Here is a 19,746-nt window from a genome sequence, read left to right on the forward strand (position 1 = left end):
GCTTTGGAGGTAACCCGCTACCTTAAACTCCCTGCTATGAACCCATGTAGTCTTCCTTCTTCTGGGTTACCTGCGTTTTACATTCACTGGAGATGCAAGGAGGAAACATGCTGAGAAAACAGGGTTTTGGAACGGGCAACCGAGGTTGGCATGGCTTTTTATCAAGCAGGTCAGGTTGCCAACACAAAAAACCAAATGAATTACGCAACTTTAAATATCCATATTATGATAGTGTGCGTGTGTCTATGTGCGCGCTTGTTTCTATGTGCGTGCGTGTGTCTATGTGGATGCGTGTGTGTCTTTGTAGGTGTGTGTGTCTATGTGCACGTGCGTGCGTGTGTCTATGTGCACGCGCGTGCGTGTGTCTATGTGGATGCGTGAGTGTCTTTGTAGGTGTGTGTCTATATCTATTTCTGTCTGTGTGTCTGTCGGTCCGTGTGCGTCTGTGAGAGAGAAAGTTTGTGTGTAGAGTCATCCCAGGCTTCCCAGGAAGGCCGGCCCACACCAGCGACCACAACTGAACCTCAGCCAAGTGGTCCTCAGACCCAGAGTCTGTTGAAGCCTTTTACCGGCAGCTGCTAACAAACGATATACACTAAAAAAATAAGTCAGGCTGAGGACCATGCCAGGCCAAAATCATGGCCAAGACGATGGGCGTGTGATAATTTAACCTATTCCAGTTATCTTCCCCTCCCTAGTAGCTTGGAACTCACAAATGTAAATCAAATATTACACAGCACCAAAATAAACACCATAAAACAGTCTCCTCACAAGCAGATTGTTAATAAGAACGACCCCGTCGTGAACTTTGGCATTTGACTCCAGGGGGAAATCTTTAAACAGTCCAGGCATGCCACATTAGCAGACCTTTTAACAATTAATGTAAAACTCTTGCTTAACAAGAAACTAAAAGGGCACCATGAAAAAACACGGCCCAAACAACGTCACAGAGATGAGTCACGGCTGGCTGGGCACAGCCTGGCACGCCGGCAACCTCAGCCCAAATCCCCTCTCGCCCTGCCCATGAGCGTGGGATTTAGTGACAGCCTCTTCACAGGTTTTGGATGTTTGACCTTCCCTCTCGGTCTCTTGGTCGATACATCCGCCCCGTGTGCCAGGCGAGGGGACAACAGGAGTCTGACGGGGGTCTCAGAATCTCCCTGGGTTAATGTCAGTTTTGTAAAGGCGTGCTATCGCGGCCGGACACGCTCTGGCTTTTCCGACGAGGCCGCCTTCAAGAGGGATAAAATGTAATTTTCAAGAATAAATATTATTTAGAGTCGTTCCTGTTGCAAACCGATCCCCGCCAGGATACAGCAGAGCAAACATACAAACCCCAGTGTGATTAGTGAGCCTGAAGAAAAATCGAGGCAATCTCGACATACAAAATAGAATATTTATCGGATAAAATAACAATTATCATACAGAGAACACTTTTCTCACGGCGATAAAACCCATTTTCTATTCTTTGCCAATTTTCTGAGCCATATGTTTTTTTTCGTGATACAGGACACATTAACTTTGTTCCAACAGAGAGAAGGTCAAGTTTAGTAAAGGAAAAAACCTCAGTGTTTCCACGCTATCCGAGAGCCTGACCTTAACCATACGCACGGAACGATAAATCACGGTAATGACCCAGTGTAGCGGAACCATACGGTGGCTGGATCACGGTAGGAGTGTTTTAGGAAGTCCACGGGAAAGTACGATGCCGGTTTTATGAAAGTCTGATGGCCAGTGGGGTCTTATTTGTAGAATTACAGATAATTACTATTTGGTGTTGACTTGGTGCTGCAAGAGATGCGGTAAACCCAAAGGGGTGCGGACAAAGGCCGGTGAGTCCCATAACAACAGATAACGAGTATAATAATCGCAAACGCACATCAGTAATCATAACGCCAGATTATAAGACTGCAAAATGGTGAAAAGTCATGAGAAAGCATCCCACAGCCCTCAAATACACCTTTGTGATATGGTAAGTAGATGGCTGCAAGTCCAAACCAAGTATACGCATTACTTGAGAGAATGTTTTAGACGTGGAGAAAAAGTAAATACAACCACACCCGATGTACTGATATAAAAAAAGATTGAAGACGCATTGTCTGACCCGAACTGAAAAACCAGAACAGTGCATAGGAACTCAAATCTAGCTGAGAGGCAGAGGAGCTGTTTATACTAGTAACAGGTTTGTTAGGCAGTGAACTATTAAAAAGCAGGAAAAGTCAAGCTTGTTTCTTGTGTTGCCTCACCGATAACCCAGATGACCTCACCACACTGAGCAACACTCGGTGAGAAATAACAACCGCGAGAGGCCGCACCCGTAATAAGAAATGCAGGTCAGAGGCGGGTGTGTAACGCATGTCGCTCCCTGCGGTGACGGTGTCACAGCCGCATGTGTGTCCACGTGGTGTGGTGTGGTGTGTATGTCTGCCTGTTGTTGTGTGTGTGTGTCCACGAGGTGTGTGTGTGTGTGTGTGCGTCTACGCGGTGGTGTGTATGTGTGTCCGCACGCCTGGTGTGTGTGTCCGCACGGTGCGGTGTGTGTGTGTCCGCACGGTGTGGTGTGTGTGTCTGCGCGGTGTGGTGTGCGTTCTTGGATAATGAGCAGTGGGTGAGAGACGCCGTTCATTATTAAGTGGAAGTGGTACGTACACGCATCCCGCTGTGGGTCGCAGGGCACACAGCGCTCTGAAAGGGTTTCAAGGTGTTTGCAAACAGCCACGCAGACACACACTTCAACGTTGGTCGTCATAGGCCAACGTTGTGTAGCTGGGAGCCGGTGTTTACCGGAGCGGTGCGCAAACATCTGAAGGAGTTTTAAAGACGACAAGGAGCTGAGGACTCGGAAGAAGGTGAGCTCTGTGCTTAAAGTGGGGCGAGGTAAACAAGGTTGTGCAGGGTAAATAAATGCTAAATGGACTGCATTTATACCGCTCTTATCTAACCAGTGGCCACCCACAGCGCTTTACAATATTGCCGCACATTCAACCATTCATGCAGACATTCACACACCGAAGGCGGTATCAACAACGCAAGGCGACCTTGCTCAGGGAGAAACCGGCACTCAGCTTGGAGCCGGGGATCGAATAAGTAACCTTCCGGTTACCAGCCAAGCCGCCCAAACTCCTGAGCTACATGCCGCCCACCAGTACACTGTCTACCGGTAGAAATGAACACGTATAAACATATTTGATTACATCTCCCTAGCCGGGCCCAGCTTTTGTACAATAAAACAAGTTTGTATTGTGTCAACAGCTCTTGCGACACACATAATTACGAACTGGAACAAAAAAGGTGCGTCTCGTGTGAAGGACAAATCTCTTACCGTAGGAGAAGGAGGAGAGGGTGACGTCGGTGCTGACATCATCCCCTCTTATCTGCTGAAAGGGGTCCCTGAAACACAAAAGTGACCAGCAGGGTTTATGAGACTCTCCACTGATAGGAAAGCAGTGTGATATTGCTCTGTACACACTTCACCCCAAGAACCACTTTAACAGATTGAAGCTGAACAATGAGCCTTCGTAACCGGCCTCCACGACATCAGCTATCTCCTTTTGGTTTCTTTCGGAGTGGTGCGATGTGAAAACATCTGCCTGGTCACCCAGTCACCTGCCCCCCGTTGCTCGATCACAGATATCACGACCGCAAGAGGTCAACATCGCATTAATCACTAAATGGATCAGAGGTCGCCATTATTAGCCATTAGCCGTCCCTAGCAGAGCCTTGTCTTCGGTGTGTAGGCTTGTTCATTGTTGTGGGGCCAGGGAGGCAATAACCTCTCCTAGCCCTTTCAAGTATCTGCCTTGGAAAACCTATTTTTTTTATAGAAAACACTTTCACTAACAGGATTATAAAATACTCTAGTGCTGAAACACTGGACACGGTAGTACCAGTGACCGCACAGGGCAGCAGCCCAATAAATACATCTGCCGGTATAAAACAAGCGGATATAAAAATGATGAAAACCATTCACAGTGGGGCGTTCCCCCCCCTCACCTGGCCGGGTGGAGCTCAGGTTTGGGCCTCAGCTCTTTGGAGGAGACGTTCTCCACCGAGGGCGAGCTGGCCGAGCCGTTGCTGAGCCGGTCGCTGCTCTCGTAGCCCGACTCCGTCCGCTGGAACTTCCATTGGTCGCTGTGCACCTTGAGCGCCGTGGGCACCCCCTTGGGGGGCCGGGCCCGTTCCCCAGGGGCCCACCCCCCCCTGCTGTCCGAGTCCAGCGAGCTCCGGCTGCCCCCGATGTCCTGGCGGGACTCGTCCTCGTAGATGGTCATCAGGCTCTTGGGCTTGTGCTCCTCCCGGCTGCCCCACGCCACCGGCTCCCTGTCCTGTTCCCGGCCCCGTTCCCGCTCCCTGTCCTGTTCCCGGCCCCGTTCCCGCTCCCTGTCCTGTTCCCGGCCCCGTTCCCGCTCCCTGTCCTGTTCCCGGTGGCGTTCCCGGTCCCGGTCCCGCTCCCGGTCCCGAGAAGGGGAGTGGCTGTTGGGCCTCCTCCGGTCCGGCCTGGACGAGTACGCCCCGCCGCTGCCGGCGCCGATCACGCTGTCCACGTTCAGCACCTCCCTCATGGGCTTCCACGGCCGGCTGGAGCGGCCGCCGCCGCCGGAGTAGTCCCGCGAGTCCTGGCTGCTGTCCGTATCGTACCCGTTGGCCAGGAGGTCCAGCCTGCGGAGGCTGTGGTGTCCGCTGACCCCACCACCACGAACACCGCCCCCGTTGTTGTTGCTAGGGGGGCCGCGCAGCGTGGCGGCCACCGCGGGCGGAGGCTCTTGCGCCCTGGGCTGGGGGCGGGGGGGATCGTGGGGGACGGGGAGGGTCGTGGGAGCGCGGGGGGTCGTGGGAGGCCGGTCGGCCCCCGATGAAGGCGTGGCGCTCGTTGCGCGTGGGGCCCTTGCCCTGGCTGTTGTAGAGGCGCGTTTGCAGGTGCTGCTTGAAGCCGTTCCCCTGGGGCGAGGACGAGCGGCACACGGGACGGTCCGGAACCGGGTCTGAGCGGGAGAGAAAGGGAGAGAAAGGGAGAGAAAGGGAGAGAAAGGGAGAGAAAGGGAGAGAAAGGGAGGTTCTGTATGAGAGGGTGCCTGAGTTTGTTTACACCAAACCATTATTCATCTACCTCCCACAATTAACAAGAAAAAAATGATAAACCATTACATTCTATAATTGAATGCATTTTTATTTATTTATTTTTACTTTACTTGTGATATGCAAAGTAGAAACGCAACAAACGATTTAAATCTCCAACCCAGGCGGTTGTAACAAAGACAAACTTCTGACATCTCTCTCTCTCTCTCTCTCTCTCTCTCTCTCTCTCTCTCTCTCCTCTCTCTCTCTCTCTCTCTCTCTCTCTCTCTCTCTCTCTCTACTCTCTCTCTCTCTCTCTCTCTCTCTCTCTCTCTCCTCTCTCTCTCTCTCTCTCTCTATCTCTCTCTCTCCTGCTGCTGCTGTGTCATCAAGTTCCAGGGAACAGAAGTAACAAAGTCTTTCCGCCGTCACCTTGACCCTTCACGGGTCAGACACAGACGCCTCGCCCTGTGTGCGGAGTACGGAAGCGGGGTGTGGTGGGGGGGGCGGGGGGGGGGGGGGGGGGGGGGGGGGGGTGTCTGACGGGGGGCTGCAGGGCCTGCCAGCGGAGGGGTGGGAGGTGTAAATAAAGGACACCAGGGGGCCAGTTTTCACACCGCCGTGGGGCCTGAGGAGCGGCAGGGCCAAGGAGTTCAGCGCGTACTTTTGTGTCGACTTTGCAGAATGTATATGTGGAACAGCAAAGGGTAGGCACTACAATTAAAGATTCAAAGTGTCACTAGGATAAGACGGTGTATCTTAACTTGGGACTGCAGAGAGGTGTGTGTGTGTGTGTGTGTGCGTGCGTGCGCACAGCGCATTCACAAGCATACAGCAGAATACTGCTTTGCTGTTGCAGACTCATGCCTATTTCAGGCTTTCTTAACCAGAGAGGCAGACATGTGACCACAAAAGTGGTCCTTTGGTCAACCATTATCACTAATCAGGAATACAAAAGGGAATTATGGGATACATGACTCCACCTGTGAGGTAACCTCTGAAAATACCCTCATGGTCATAATGCATGCAGCCTCCAATCAAAAGCCAACGTGACTCAACAGGCAGTTAGCGGTATCTGATTGATTTGTCATTCTCATTTGAAAAGGAATTGTGATTAAATAGTAAATGTGTGGGATTCTGATGTGTTGAAACTACCGTTCATCCTCTGCTACACTCCACTAAAGAGGACACAAGTGGATGCAGGCCAATGAGGAGAAGTTAAATCGTTGATGAAAAACGGACTCTGCCCAACACCCCACACCAACTTTAAATAATTGATAAGCCTGTAACATATAGGCCAAAGCTATAGAAATCAAACAGAATATTGAAGAGAAACAAATTAAAATCATTTTGTCGCCATACACACAACCCAGAAGAGAGATCTGCTCCCTCAACAAACAGTAATAACCTCCAGCAAAAGATGAAACCGGTTGATGGAAGATAACGTCTTCGAGCACTCCTGTGCCAGGACCACACTGTACAACCCGGCGCTCCATTAATCTCCAAGGCCACCCCGACACCTCCCCACCATTAGAACACAATCACCCCAGAGACGGGACCCGACACCCCCCCCCCCCCCCCCCCCCCCATCAGCGCCCGGTCTCAGACGCCCCCACCTTGGTGAACCACGCCGCCTCAAACTGTTGCACTCCGGCGCTAAATCAAAACACTTGACGTCAGGGAGATCCATCAGCTCCTCTCGCGGCAGAGTGCATCACCGGCGCGGCCGGTAATTGCAGTGACGTCACTTCGGCCAGCCGCGCTATTCATCACGGCTCGCCGACACCGGCATGCTAACCGCATGCCGGCGTAATTGGGAGTAAAGCGCGCGCTAACGGGCTAGCGTTTTGCGCGGTTGACTAGGTCAACGCTATCCCCCCCCGAGGATTCTAAATTGGAATCGGTGGAAAAGGGCACCGAGGGGACATAAGAGTTAAACTCCTTTCCCAACACCTGATAAATCTGTGGGAGACCAGGATAGACCAAGAGAAGCACCCCCCCCTGCATGTCTTCGCGTGAATCTTTTTGTTTTGGTTTGAGGTTTGCCATTAAGCCCACCGAAAGGAACGACGTCTCCAACTGGGATGCGTAAAGAAAACATGAAATCCATTATGGAGGAACAAGAGTGTTTTTTGTTTACGTATTCTCCCACTCCTCGGTGACTGTGAGTCAGAGCGAGGGGGGGCAGGCCTGGACAGACGTCAGCGCTTAATCCCCCTTCTGACACATTGCTTCCAGACGGCCGCTTACATAAGCGGCAGACGAGCGAGACGCTGGCCCCTGGTTTCACGTTGGCCCCGGCAACCGGTGTCAACGTCGCACACGCAGGCACGTAAACACCAACAACCTTCTTTGAACAACCTTTGACACTTAAGCAAAAGCTTAAGAAAACTATTTTTTTTTAAGCAAAAACTAAAAGAATTGTGTGCGCTTTTGCAAAAGTTGATCCATTCTCTGGCCCCCCGACATGGAGGTTGGGTGTGGGTGTGTGTTTCGCTTAGTTTGTACCACCAGTATCGACTTGTGACCTACTCCTGGCTCTGAAATACATAATTGTGTTTTCTAAACAGACGGATAAAATGCACATTTAAATCGGCCTGGATGTCAGAGCCTTCTTCTTAGATGACTATAAGTGCATCTTCCACTGGCTTCCTGTAAACAACCAACCTTTGAGGCGGCCCTCCGGCCTCCAGGGTCCAGCGCGGTCGGGCTCTCGTCTGGGGAGGTTTATCCCCCGGACCTCACCGGCTCGCTGGGCAGCCTCTCTGGAGATCTCCCTCAGGTTCCTCCTCGGGTCGCCGGAGTCCAGCTTCCCCGAAACTAAAAACAGAAAAAGGTGAAGGATTGAGTATTTACGGACAGACATCGACAAGAATGTATGCAACAAAAAACAAACAAAATTTGCACAAAAATATAATTTAAATCCAGAGTAAAGATCAAGATGTTTCATAGTGTGTCGAATCATTAAGGTCAGGGATGACCCAATGGGAAGGCAGATGTCAGACTGGGAACTCCACAAAGAAAGAGAAGAAGGACTTATTTACGACTTTTCCAACTGCTACTACTGCTGCTTAAGAGCCATTATTGAGGCTGCCCCAGTGAATCCCCCTGCAACCAGGGGCCAGTTGCTGAATTCGTAGAGAGGAGGGAGGGGAGGGGGGGTGAAGGGGAGGGAGGGAGGGAAAGGGAGGGCAGGAGCGAGAGACTGCAAAGCAGATCGATGCACGCATGGCACACATTCTGCTGTGCAAGGGGAAAGCCATCGAGGCGGAACGCCAGCCGATGCCAAAAGGCATATCTCTGCACACTGCCTCTGAGGGAGTCAGCAGCAGCAGCATCTCACAGAGAAGCCCCGGCCAAGCCAGTTATATGGACCGGGAGAGACCACGAAACCTTCACACAACCAGCCACACAAACCCCGCTCTGCATATTACCTGCAGTCGTGCCTTCGTCAACGTTTCTATTCGTTCTTGATACACGACAAATACATTCACAAATGAGGCAAATGAGTGGGTATTGAATAAAGAGGAAAAAGCTGCATCGAACGTAAGCCCCACTTGTTAAGAACTAAGGCTTAAAAGCAGCAAACCTGTATATGTAAAGGCTGCAGTAACAAATGCAAAAAATTAATATGCATCGAATCATATCTGAGGGCCCCCAAGTGTTGCCAAACTTGCAAAGACTCACAAAGACAATCTTTTGATCTTGAACACGACCCACTTAAGTTGGAATAAAGTCACACTGCTTTTATCATAACACTATAAAGGTGGTTTGAATCGGCTAATTACCAAATTAGCAGTCTGTTATCAGTAGATAAATTGTTCAACCTGTTGCAATTGCCATTTAGCGTAAATTGATCAGATCACAAACCTTTTGAAAGATATTTGAAAAGAATATGGGGCCTATTCACCGCAGAGCAAAATCGCCAAGTGGCAAAATCGTTCGACAACCGACTTTGGTCATACAACTTTGTATAAAGGCTGCATTCGTATATTTGCCGGACAACCGTCATTTGTCAGAAACCTGTGTACACAGGCTGCGGTCTATATTGCATGCTGCACATGGGCCAGGCTGACCTTGGACTCTCCTCTCTCACGCTGTGTTTACTCTCCCCCCTCCAGCACTGTCTGTCTTTCAAAGACCCAGACTGTTTACTCATTATATCACATCCCCCTGTTACGCTAAACCCCTCCTCGCCGCCGCCGCCACTGATATCAGTATGCAGGCACACGGGCAGCCACTTCCGTCTGAGCTCCCCTAACAAGCGTTCCTAATCCCGCCAGGCAGATTTAATTCAACACAGAGGACTGTTTTATCATCTCTCCATACGGCGGTCGTGGTCATTCATCCGCACTTGTATTAACTGCAGATTTCACACTGCAGGCTACAGATCCGATGCGCGTACAGCACACACTCCCGGGAGATGTGTAGGGAAAACCGACACTTGGTCGTAATCACAGAACAAACGTGACGAATCCCTTTTAGTGATGTGCCCTTAGCGAGTGGGTCAACTCCTCTCCTCGTCTGCCTTATGCCTCGTCATCGTTCTGGGTTACGTTACTCCTTCAACTCACTTCAAGTTATTTCTTGTCAGCGCACAAAAAGTCTGAGCGATATGAACAAGGACCAGACAGCCTAGTGGTTCCCCCTTTCGACCATCAGTGGAAGGGGTGGTTGGTTTGATTCCCCAATATCCGCAGCCTACCTGTAGGCATCCTTGAGCAGGACACCTAACCCGTTAACTGCCCCTTAAGGGCATGTCGATTCGATTCGAGTCACTATGGATAAAGCCATCTACTAAATGACTTGATCAATAGTAGTAAACACAACATTACGATGATCATTGCGACGATGGGTTTCTGCTACCTGCTCCGCGCCCGCCGGCTGTGGTGTGTCCGCTGCCTCGGCTCAGGGTGGAGGTGGCCTTGGGCTTGGAGTAGCTGGTGCCCAGCAGGGCGTTGAGGTTCTCCTTGGTGAGGTCCAGCTGCCTCGGTCCAGGGAGGGGTGACTCCGAGCCTGGCCAGAGGGATAGGAGGGGAGAGCAAGTTGAAAAAGGGCTTTTCCCTGGGGAGCCGGGTATGTCATCATGAGACCGAATCAAACACCCGGGAAAGTATTCCAGGATAAAACGGGATAGTTGTAGTGGGAGATTGATAGTGTCTTTTTGGGTAGGGACAGCCATGCTATCTATTCAACCATCATGAATAGTTTTCCAACACAGAAGGAAGCTTCTCATGCATCAACGATTGCTCAGAGGGAATGCAGGAAATGATTCACCGCTTCCAAAAATATTAATAAAAAATAAATTAAAGCAGTTCAAACAGACAAACTAAGAGCCAACTGTGCTGCCGATACATCAAACCAGCCTCAGTCACGAAGTAAACTTGGCACATATTCCCGGCGTGTCCACAACACTCAACTTAAAATCCCCCTTATTAGTTAAAAATAGCACCTCCCTTTCGAGCATGCATTAAAAAGGAAAGTAATTTATAATCAACTGATACAGCTATAGTCATATCGCCTGAGTTTTGCTTTTTCCCCTCCTTGAGTTTCTAAAGCGCTGACAACTCAGTCTTCCACTCGGAAGCGACAGTGTCATCTCTGTGATATAAGATCAACGCCCGAGGCAGGAAGGCACGAGAACATGAAACGTGAGAGAGCGGAGAGATCCGGTCTCGGGCCAGCCTCCCAATTAGATAGTTAGCTGACTTTTGGTTTCCCCCCGCTAATGCAGTATTCATGCGGTAACAAAGCCTGGGAGTAAGGGGTGCTAACAAGGCATGAGGACCACGAGGAAGAACAAAAACACCTCCTGATGGGCGTGCTGGCGGGCACCACAGCCCTCCCAGGAGCTGGTCATGGTGTTCTTCGTTAACATATCACAGGGACCCCCTCAAGCCATCACAGCAACAGGACGTAATGAGTCCATGTTGTTCAGTGGGATGATAATGGCGCATTTCATGCTCACTTTTGCCATCAACTCGAGTGCGAAACCTCATTAGAAAACCAGCAGTGAAAAGAGGCAAACAACACGACATGCTACGATGACAAAGGTAGCCTCCGACCTGGAGGGGGTAACACCAACGGGAGGAGGTCTGTTTTAGGGGCCCTCTAAACTCCCTTACTGTGTGTGTGTGTGTGTGTGTGTGTGTGTGTGTGTGTGTGTGTGTGTGTGTGTGTGTGTGTGTGTGTGTGTGTGTGTGTGTGTGTGTGTGTGTGTGTGTGTGTGTGTGCATGTCTGTCTGTCTGTCTGTCTGTCTGACGTGGTACCTTGGGCCTTCCCGTTGACGGAGGTCTTGTGGTGGGCCTGGCTTCTGTCTGTCTGTCTGTCTGTCTGTCTGTCTGTCTGTCTGTCTGTCTGTCTGTCTGTCTGTCTGTCTGTCTGTCTGTCTGTCTGTCTGTCTGTCTGTCTGTCTGTCTGTCTGTCTGTCTGACGTGGTACCTTGGGCCTTTCCGTTGACGGAGGTCTTGTAGTGGGCCTGGCTGCTGTCTGTCTGTCTGTCTGTCTGTCTGTCTGTCTGACGTGGTACCTTGGGCCTTTCCGTTGACGGAGGTCTTGTAGTGGGCCTGGCTGCTGTCTGTCTGTCTGTCTGTCTGTCTGTCTGTCTGTCTGTCTGTCTGTCTGTCTGTCTGTCTGTCTGTCTGTCTGTCTGTCTGTCTGTCTGTCTGACGTGGTACCTTGGGCCTTTCCGTTGACGGAGGTCTTGTAGTGGGCCTGGCTGCTGTCTGTCTGTCTGTCTGTCTGTCTGTCTGACGTGGTACCTTGGGCCTTCCCGTTGACGGAGGTCTTGTAGTGGGCCTGGCTGCTGTCTGTCTGTCTGTCTGTCTGTCTGTCTGACGTGGTACCTTGGGCCTTCCCGTTGACGGAGGTCTTGTAGTGGGCCTGGCTGCTGTCGGGCCTCGGCAGCTGGTCCACGGAGATGGCGCTGCCGTCGGGGTTGGAGTAGAAGAGCAGCAGCGGCTGGAAGTGACCTTTGATGCACTTGGTGACCACGTCCTTCCACCGGGAGCCGATCTGACACACAGGCACGCACACGTTCTCACATGTTCACGTACACACACACACGTGTTGGTTCTCGAGGAACCAGGCACTGGTGTGAAGCTACCAGAGCGTGTTGTTTTAATGATTGCGATTCTCTGCCGTTGATCTGCAGGTCCTACCGCAACACACAGAGTCCCAATTAGCCTGGACTCTTGAGTTAGGCGTCCGGGCAAACATTCTTGTGAACATAAGGCGTCTCGCCGTTCATAGTGCCAACAAGGCAGATCGGGGGCTAGACAATGGAAGTGTCCTGCTAGTGCCCTCCTAAATTAAATAAAACGGCTAGTTAAATGTGTGGCTGGAGGGGGGAACCAGTAGAAAGTCTGAGAGGTAACTATGGAATTAACTCACAACAAAAAATAGGTAGAACAGAACACAACAAAAGTGAAAGTAAGTGGAAAAAGGAATGCGGACCCAGAATTAACGGACAATTAAGAGGCCCCCTAACAAGGGGGCAGGTTTGGAGAGGGACATTCAGCGAGATGCGCCCGCTCCATCATCATGCAGCGACGACGCCTACATCCATACCCGCCGCTGGGCGGAGTAGCTAAGGCGCAATCTCTGCTGTGAACCTGCCGGACTTCACACACCATCCACCATGTGTTCAATCATACTATAGACACGCGTTAGAGCCACGGTAGTCGTCCGTCGTCGTCATCGCCCCCCCCCCCCCCCCCCCGATCCCAGGCCTGGGGAGGGAAGTGCACACACAGCACTTGTTAATGGACCGACGACCTGCCCACCCCCCAGCTGAGTGAGGCGGCAGGGTGGGCCCCGCGCACACACAAGGGGAACGCATGACTCCAGGAGAATTGAACACACACTGCACCTGACAGGTTGCAGACTCACACACAAAACAAGGCAGAAATCGCAGGTTGGCTGCCGTTGACTATACTGAACAACCACACGAAGCTGTGCTTCCGCAACGGGCGAGCTCGGGGAAGCTCTGAGAAACGACCACGCTCCGCGGCGGGCATCTGGTGTGTTGTAATTACGGATACCGTGTCCGGGGTCTCAGGAAATCAATAATCGTTTGTTTGCATTATGCAATAAAGTTAACCCCCTGGGGCCACATCATCAGGGGCCATGGATGCGGAGGCCGTTGATGATATGAGAGCGCTGGTACGAGGCTCATCTCTTGGCCTCTGAACGTTCGCTTCGTTAAACAAGGGTCGATTCGTTTTTCGTGCAGGCTAAAGGCTCACATTTTAGGCTTCACTGGTGATCAAAGTGAGTAAAGAGGGTGTCCTTTTCTTAGAAATAGCGGTTCTCTCGGAGCCCAAGACAGATAGTGAACTAAAACACCAGAGAAAGGCCAGTGTTGAGAGACTCTTTTTAGCATGGAGGGTCCCAGTGGGAAGCCAAAGCTGTGTCAGACATCAGTACGTTGTTTACATTTTCATTTAAGGGATTTTTCTGATGCTTTTATCTACATCAGGGGTCTCAAACTCGCGACCCGGGGGCCAATTGAGGCCCGCGGGATGATATTTTGTGGCCCCCTACTTGACATCAAAGTTTAGTGTTAGTGAGGCCCGCACGTTGTTGTCAAACGCACATTTTTGCTGAGTGGCTAGCCACGCTTTTTTTATCACATGTGATAGGGTGACCAGATACTGTCCCGGCAAAACCGGGACAGTCCCAATTTTGAGTTGCGTTTCCTGAGTCCCAACAAAAGCCAAAGGACGCTAAAATGTCCCGGTTTCCTCCAACCGCTATGAAATGTCCCCTGTTGTCAGCGATAACATAGCCAACGTGATCTAATTATAGCCCGATCATTAACTTAGATTGGGTCAGTTGTGCTCCTTTTTTTTGTGGAATACTTGATGCGGCCCAGCCTGACCCAAACTCTACCTCCAGGTAAGTTAAGTTTGAGACCCCTGATCTACATGCTGCGTGTGCCATCGGTAAGTTGAGCGGCCCCTGACCTCTTTGACAGTGGCGTCGTCGAAGAAGACCCATTTGGAGGATTTGGTGTGGAAGGCGAAGGAGCAGTAGTGACGGCTGGAGTAGCAGATCATGGCCACCAGTAAAAGCTCTCCTTTTTTGGCCTGCTCATCCGTTACCCTGTAGAAGAGCTGCACACACACACACACACACACACACACACACACACACACACACACACACACACACACACACACGTTAATAACAAGGCCTTCACCAGAGGTCTGAATTGAGCTCTTAATAAAGTCAGAGGCCGACTGAGTTATGAGAGATTAAGAGTCCATTCCCTGGTTGGTTTTTCCCTGCTGGGGGAAAATGTCTTCCTTTGACTAAGAATCAAAGGAAGACATTCTTAAAACCACTTGACCGTAATGTCAACAAACAGCCAAAGTAAAGACAAACTTCGCCTTCCACACCAAATCCTTTCTTTGAAAGCGTTAAAAATTATTTATTCATCCACAGACACTCCGCTCTAAGGTTTGGCACATTAGTTCCTGCCTAACTTTACTGCCTGGCTAATTACTGAAACGGTTGTTCTCATTTTTGCTGTGATAACAGTTAGTCAATCTTGAATTACATAACATGGATGTCGAAGTTCCTCCACAGACAAATCACACAATTAAACAAAAGAATGTATGCCTCAGACTCGTGCAACATACCCCACACCCACACATGTCTCCCCTCCCACCCACTTGCAATCTCTCGCACGCCCGGTTCACCTCACCGAGAACAATGAACTCCAAAACCCAAGAGAGAGCGAGAGCCAGAGAGAAAAGGAGAGAGCGAGTGAGAGTATAAAAGGGAGGTAGAGAGAAAGAGAGAAAAGGAGAGAGAAAGAGAGAGAAAAGAAGAGAGAAAGAGAAAAAGAGGGAGAGAGACGGCGAGTGAGAGAGAGCGAGAGCGAGAAAAGGAGAGCGAGAGAGAGAGAAAGAGAGAGTGAGAGAGAGAGACTTCCTTTAACACTCCATAAAGTCACATGAAACGTCCCCTCATGAATCAAGGCCTTTGTGGAACAACTGCCTGTGCTGGGAAGCATGTAAGCAGGGTGGTGGGGGTGGTGTGGTGGTGGGGCAGAGGGGAGGCCGCAGACAGATCTGTGTGTAGGAATGCTTTCACAACACGGAGGGAGAGGCGCAAGTGGAGGGTGCTGTCAAGTGCCATACCCGTAGCGGCCCGCTGAGGTGTTACGCAATGTGTTGTTCAAATGAGGGCCGTGCACCATTGATTTTTTTTTCGCTCTCAAAAAAGGTCCGCTAAACAACACAGCTGACAACAGTGTTTTCCTACATACTCAGAGTTAAATACTCATTGAATGACGCTCTCTGTAATATCGCCTTTGATGCTTAGATAATCCCGCTTCCTCGGTGTCCGCTCTTGGTGTTGGCTGTTTATCCGACACGGCTTTATAGAAAGCAGAAGCAGATCCCGTTAAATTAGGCACAAACTCTTACGCAAGCTCCCATAGTCTGTGGTGTTTTGTTGTTTTTCTTAATCTCAATAAGAAACTGACATATGCGTGTGCAACCACACACACACACGCACACGCACACACACACAGTGTTACGGGAAGGGGAGTTTATATTTTTTGAGAAGCTGACCTAGGGCCAGCAGTGTCCTTTTTGATGCGTGCCGGCCAACTGGGCACAGGGTGTTGCTGCTTATGCAACGGCCCCTACTTACTAAGAAACAAATCCAGGCTTTAATTTCCCACATATGCTCTGCTTCATCACAATAAACACAGCGAGGAGCGGCACTTTTGAAGCAGTAACTGAAAAAATAAATGATAAACCGAGCAAAACGGAGCCACGGGACCTAGCATCGAGACACTGGATTACAGCTGGCTGGGACATCTCTGTACGTTATGCCCTGGTTGTGGAATGGTTGTGGTGCAGTTTTAATTTTCCGCTTAACGAGTGTGCCTGATTCTACTGTGGTTGGTGCAGTCATTAGCCAATATCAACTTTTAGAAAACTTCCTCGGGTTGCTTTTGTTCAGCAATTTTACATTTTCAACCTTTAGTTAATAATCCCCTCGAATGGCTGGCAAGAAAAAAGCCAGAACAACAAATATACGCTGAACAATCAATTACCACCGAAATAATTCCAGCTATAGTGAAGGAAAAACCTAGCGGTGAGCGAGGGGAAGCTAATGCGTGGGGAGAGCTCAAGCCGAGCCGGAGAAATGGCCGGCAGTAGCTCAGGGGGTAGGGCGGGTTGGCTTGTAACCAGAGGGTTGCTGGTTCAATCCCAAGCTCCTCCTAGGTGATTGTCGAGGTTTCCCTGAGCAAGACACCCTAACTGTTCCTGGCGAACCGGCTGTCGCCTTGAATGGCTGACACTGCCGTCGGTGTGGGTGTGCGTACGGATGCAAGTCGCTTTGGTCAAAAAGCGTCTGCTAAACGCCCTAAATGTAAAATGTACAATGGAGCCGACCGCCGCAGGCTCACCCCAGAGAGGTTGAGGTGCGGTCCCAAGGAGCGGATCACTTCCTCCGTGAGGTCCGACTGGTCCGAGTCCCACACGAAGCCGATGGTCACGATCTGCGGGGAATTCATGAGGACCCGGCGGATCTTGATCCTCTGGCCGCAGTTGCTCTGGAAACAGGAGAGAGAAGGCCGGGGAATACATTAGAGAGAGACTGAAAGACTACATTACCCAGGGTGCACCGCTCGTCACGGCTCGTGAACTAGGATGACCTCCTTGAAGCGGGCAACAAGGTATCCAGAGAAAACAGAGTTTTACAACAACGCTTTTTAGCTGTTGTTCCTGTCCAATAAAAGTTAACAGAACAAAATATGGTTCATGGGAATACTTCTGACTTAATAATTACTATTTATCAGGCAATATTATCCAAACTGACAGTGAATTTAGACACAGGCTTAATGACCAAACCAAAAAAGGGTTTTGCTTGAAAGCGTCAACTAAATTACTTTAATCGCCAACAGTTCAAAGGTCATCGAGAGGCAGGCGGGGATAGGAATCAAGCTGTAGGATGCAAGACATCGAGGACTGAATCTAATACCCTCTGGCTGAGTTTCCTCTGCATAAAACCGCCAGACAGATGAATGGTTCAGTCAGTTTGGAAAACAGTGCATCTGCAATACTAAAGCCATGAATCTGGAGGGGGGAGGGATTATTTGCTTACGGGACAGTTGCGCAGGTCCCCGATGGTGCTGGCGGCCTGCAGTAGTTCCCCGAATGACTCATCCCTCCGCTGGTACACCTGTTGGCTGGGGGGGGGGAGGAGAGAGGAAGGAAGGCGTGGGCAGGTTTGATGGTTTGTTAAACAAGAGGTTAAATTGCTCATAAGAAGCACGATAGTATACATGTTTTCTTTTGGGTTTTATTAGGCTTGTTGTGTTGATGTATTTTGCATTGGCAGACACTACACACTCAATCTTCATCTATAACCATACACTGATAAAGTTTCCCCTTTTCACAGTGTTACGAGTTATTGAAGTGTCAGAGTGTCTACAAAACACGTAAGCAAACAACCCGTGCTGGGATCACACATGAAGGGCACGCCACAGGAGGTGGGAGGACAGAGGAAACACAAGACCGAGGAGAAGTCTGCGAATCTCCCAATCAGCAGCTCAGGAGGAATATAGCACATGAAACATTTGCAATGGGACGCTCATTGAATGCTTCTCCCACCCGATGACAAGCCTCATTCCCCCCCCCGCCCCCCCGCCCGTTCTGCCCCACATAACAACGTTAGCATTTCAGCGGCGGCGGTGGAAGAGGAGCAGACCAGTGCTGTCTTACCAGAGGGCGGTGGTGGACACGTAATGCACCAGCTCGGTGAAGGGGTGGGGGTCTGAGGACGCCCCACAGCTACGGCACACAGACTGGGGAGGGAGGGGGGGGAGAGAGAGAGAGAGAGAGACAGGGGAAGGGAGAGAGAGACATGAGAGAGAGGCAGGGGAAGGGCGAGAGAGGGCAAAGACAAAGGGAAACAAAAAAGGGAAAGGGAGAGACAGACAGACAGACAGACAGACAGACATAGAGAAACAGACAGACAGACACAGACATAGAGAAACACACAGACATAGAGAAACAGACAGACAGACACAGACATAGAAAAACACACAGACATAGAGAAACAGACAGACAGACAGACAGACAGAAACACACAGACATAGAGAAACAGACAGACACACAGACATAGAGAAACAGACAGACAGACACAGACATAGAGAAACACACAGACATAGAGAAACAGACAGACAGACAGACAGACAGAACACAACCACAAAAGCCATTAGACGTTAGCATGGAGCTGCCGGGTGCACATCATCACGTCGTTAATGTGAAAGCGCTCAGGGTGTACAGAGAACACTCTGGGTGGTTGGTTACAGTCTGGGTGCACGCAGAGGTCACCGGCGCTGTGGGTGTGACTATATAGGACATGGCAACAGCCCTAGACTTTGTGACTGTGTTTCTGAGCCTGGTAACGCGGGCTGATGTCCATAAGAGCCAGGGACCATGATGCACCACTTCACAAGCCTCTCTCCTACAACCGCTCACACCGTGCCAGGTGAACACCATTATTTCCTTTTAATCACCAGATCTCCCCCCCCCCCCATCTAAAGCAGTTTGAGGTGTTTTGGACCGAACTGATAGCGGGAACTCCGTGAGAGATGGCCAGTGTGACGCCGTTGTGGGGGCTCTCTCTCTCTGTGTGTGTGTGTGTGTGTGTGTGTGTGTGTGTGTGTGTGTGTGTGTGTGTGTGTGTGTGTGTGTGTGTGTGTGTGTGTGTGTGTGTGTGTGTGTGTGTGTGTGTGTGTGTGTGTGTGTGTGGGCACGTCGGTTTGTGTGTCTGCGTCCGTTTCTGCGTGTGTGTCTATGTGTCTGTGTCTATGTGCGTGCCGGTGTGTACACATGCGAGAGAGAGAGTGTGTGGGTGTATATGTGTGTACCGGCCGTAACTCATACTGCGTCGCTGATCTGAAGAGGGGAAGCTGGAAACACCCTCCCTCTTCCAGTGGGCTAACCCAGCCTCGGCGCGTGATGAATTACAACCCCACCGCCTCCGACAGTGATCCATGGGCCTGGTTGTGTGCTTGTGTCCCTACCTGCTCGATGTCACGACGATCGAGTTCCGAGAGTAAACGTAGCAACCCGATGCGATTCAGCGACATGAATATCACATCGCCACGTATTTAACACGGATAAAAAACAATTGTGTAATCGCATCCTGGCAGCCGTGCCGACTAGACAGCTGGGTCACCAATCAACCATTTCCTATCATGCGCCTAGGTAGCTAGCATACGGCTAGGTAGCTAGCATGTAGCTCCGCAGGGACGGGCTCACCTGTTCATACAGGGTCATGGCGAACTTCTGGTGGGTGATGCAGGAACGGGAGGTGCAGCTGTCCTTCTCCTTCTCCTCCGGGACGATGTGCAGGTGGATCTGCTGCAGGATGTTCTCCTGGAAGGACAGACGGGAAGAACCGGCTTAGGCAACAGTTTTGGAAAACTAGGAAACTTTTAAGTCAGGAAGCTTTTTCCGCTAGTCGTTGAAACGGAAATTTGCGCTTTAATTGCGAGGAAAGGGGAAATAGAATAACCGAAACTTCTTGAAACAATTATGCGGAATCGCTTGTAGTTGATCGCTAGGCAACAACCTTGTTTTGTTGATGGGAAGCGATGATTCCAGTTAGGAAAAATGCAGCGCTGGCATTCAGCATTGATAGGCAGTTCAACT

At 50.5% G+C, this 19,746-nt stretch overlaps 1 protein-coding gene across 1 annotated transcript in view; it reads right to left on the reverse strand.

Annotated features, from left to right (window-relative positions):
• usp53a (ubiquitin specific peptidase 53a) overlaps positions 1–19,746 on the reverse strand; it is a 31,078-nt gene that overhangs the window by 7,506 nt on the left and 3,826 nt on the right. Inside the window, 11 exon segments of the mRNA XM_079757950.1 lie at positions 3,323–3,390; positions 3,994–4,809; positions 4,811–4,982; positions 7,723–7,875; positions 9,922–10,071; positions 11,902–12,070; positions 14,023–14,172; positions 16,488–16,634; positions 17,186–17,270; positions 17,806–17,888; positions 19,354–19,470. Of these exon segments, the coding sequence (XP_079614076.1) occupies positions 3,323–3,390; positions 3,994–4,809; positions 4,811–4,982; positions 7,723–7,875; positions 9,922–10,071; positions 11,902–12,070; positions 14,023–14,172; positions 16,488–16,634; positions 17,186–17,270; positions 17,806–17,888; positions 19,354–19,470 (2,110 nt within the window).

The sequence above is a fragment of the Pollachius pollachius genome (genome assembly GCF_949987615.1).
Source record: "Pollachius pollachius genome assembly, chromosome: 20".
NCBI lineage: Eukaryota > Metazoa > Chordata > Actinopteri > Gadiformes > Gadidae > Pollachius > Pollachius pollachius.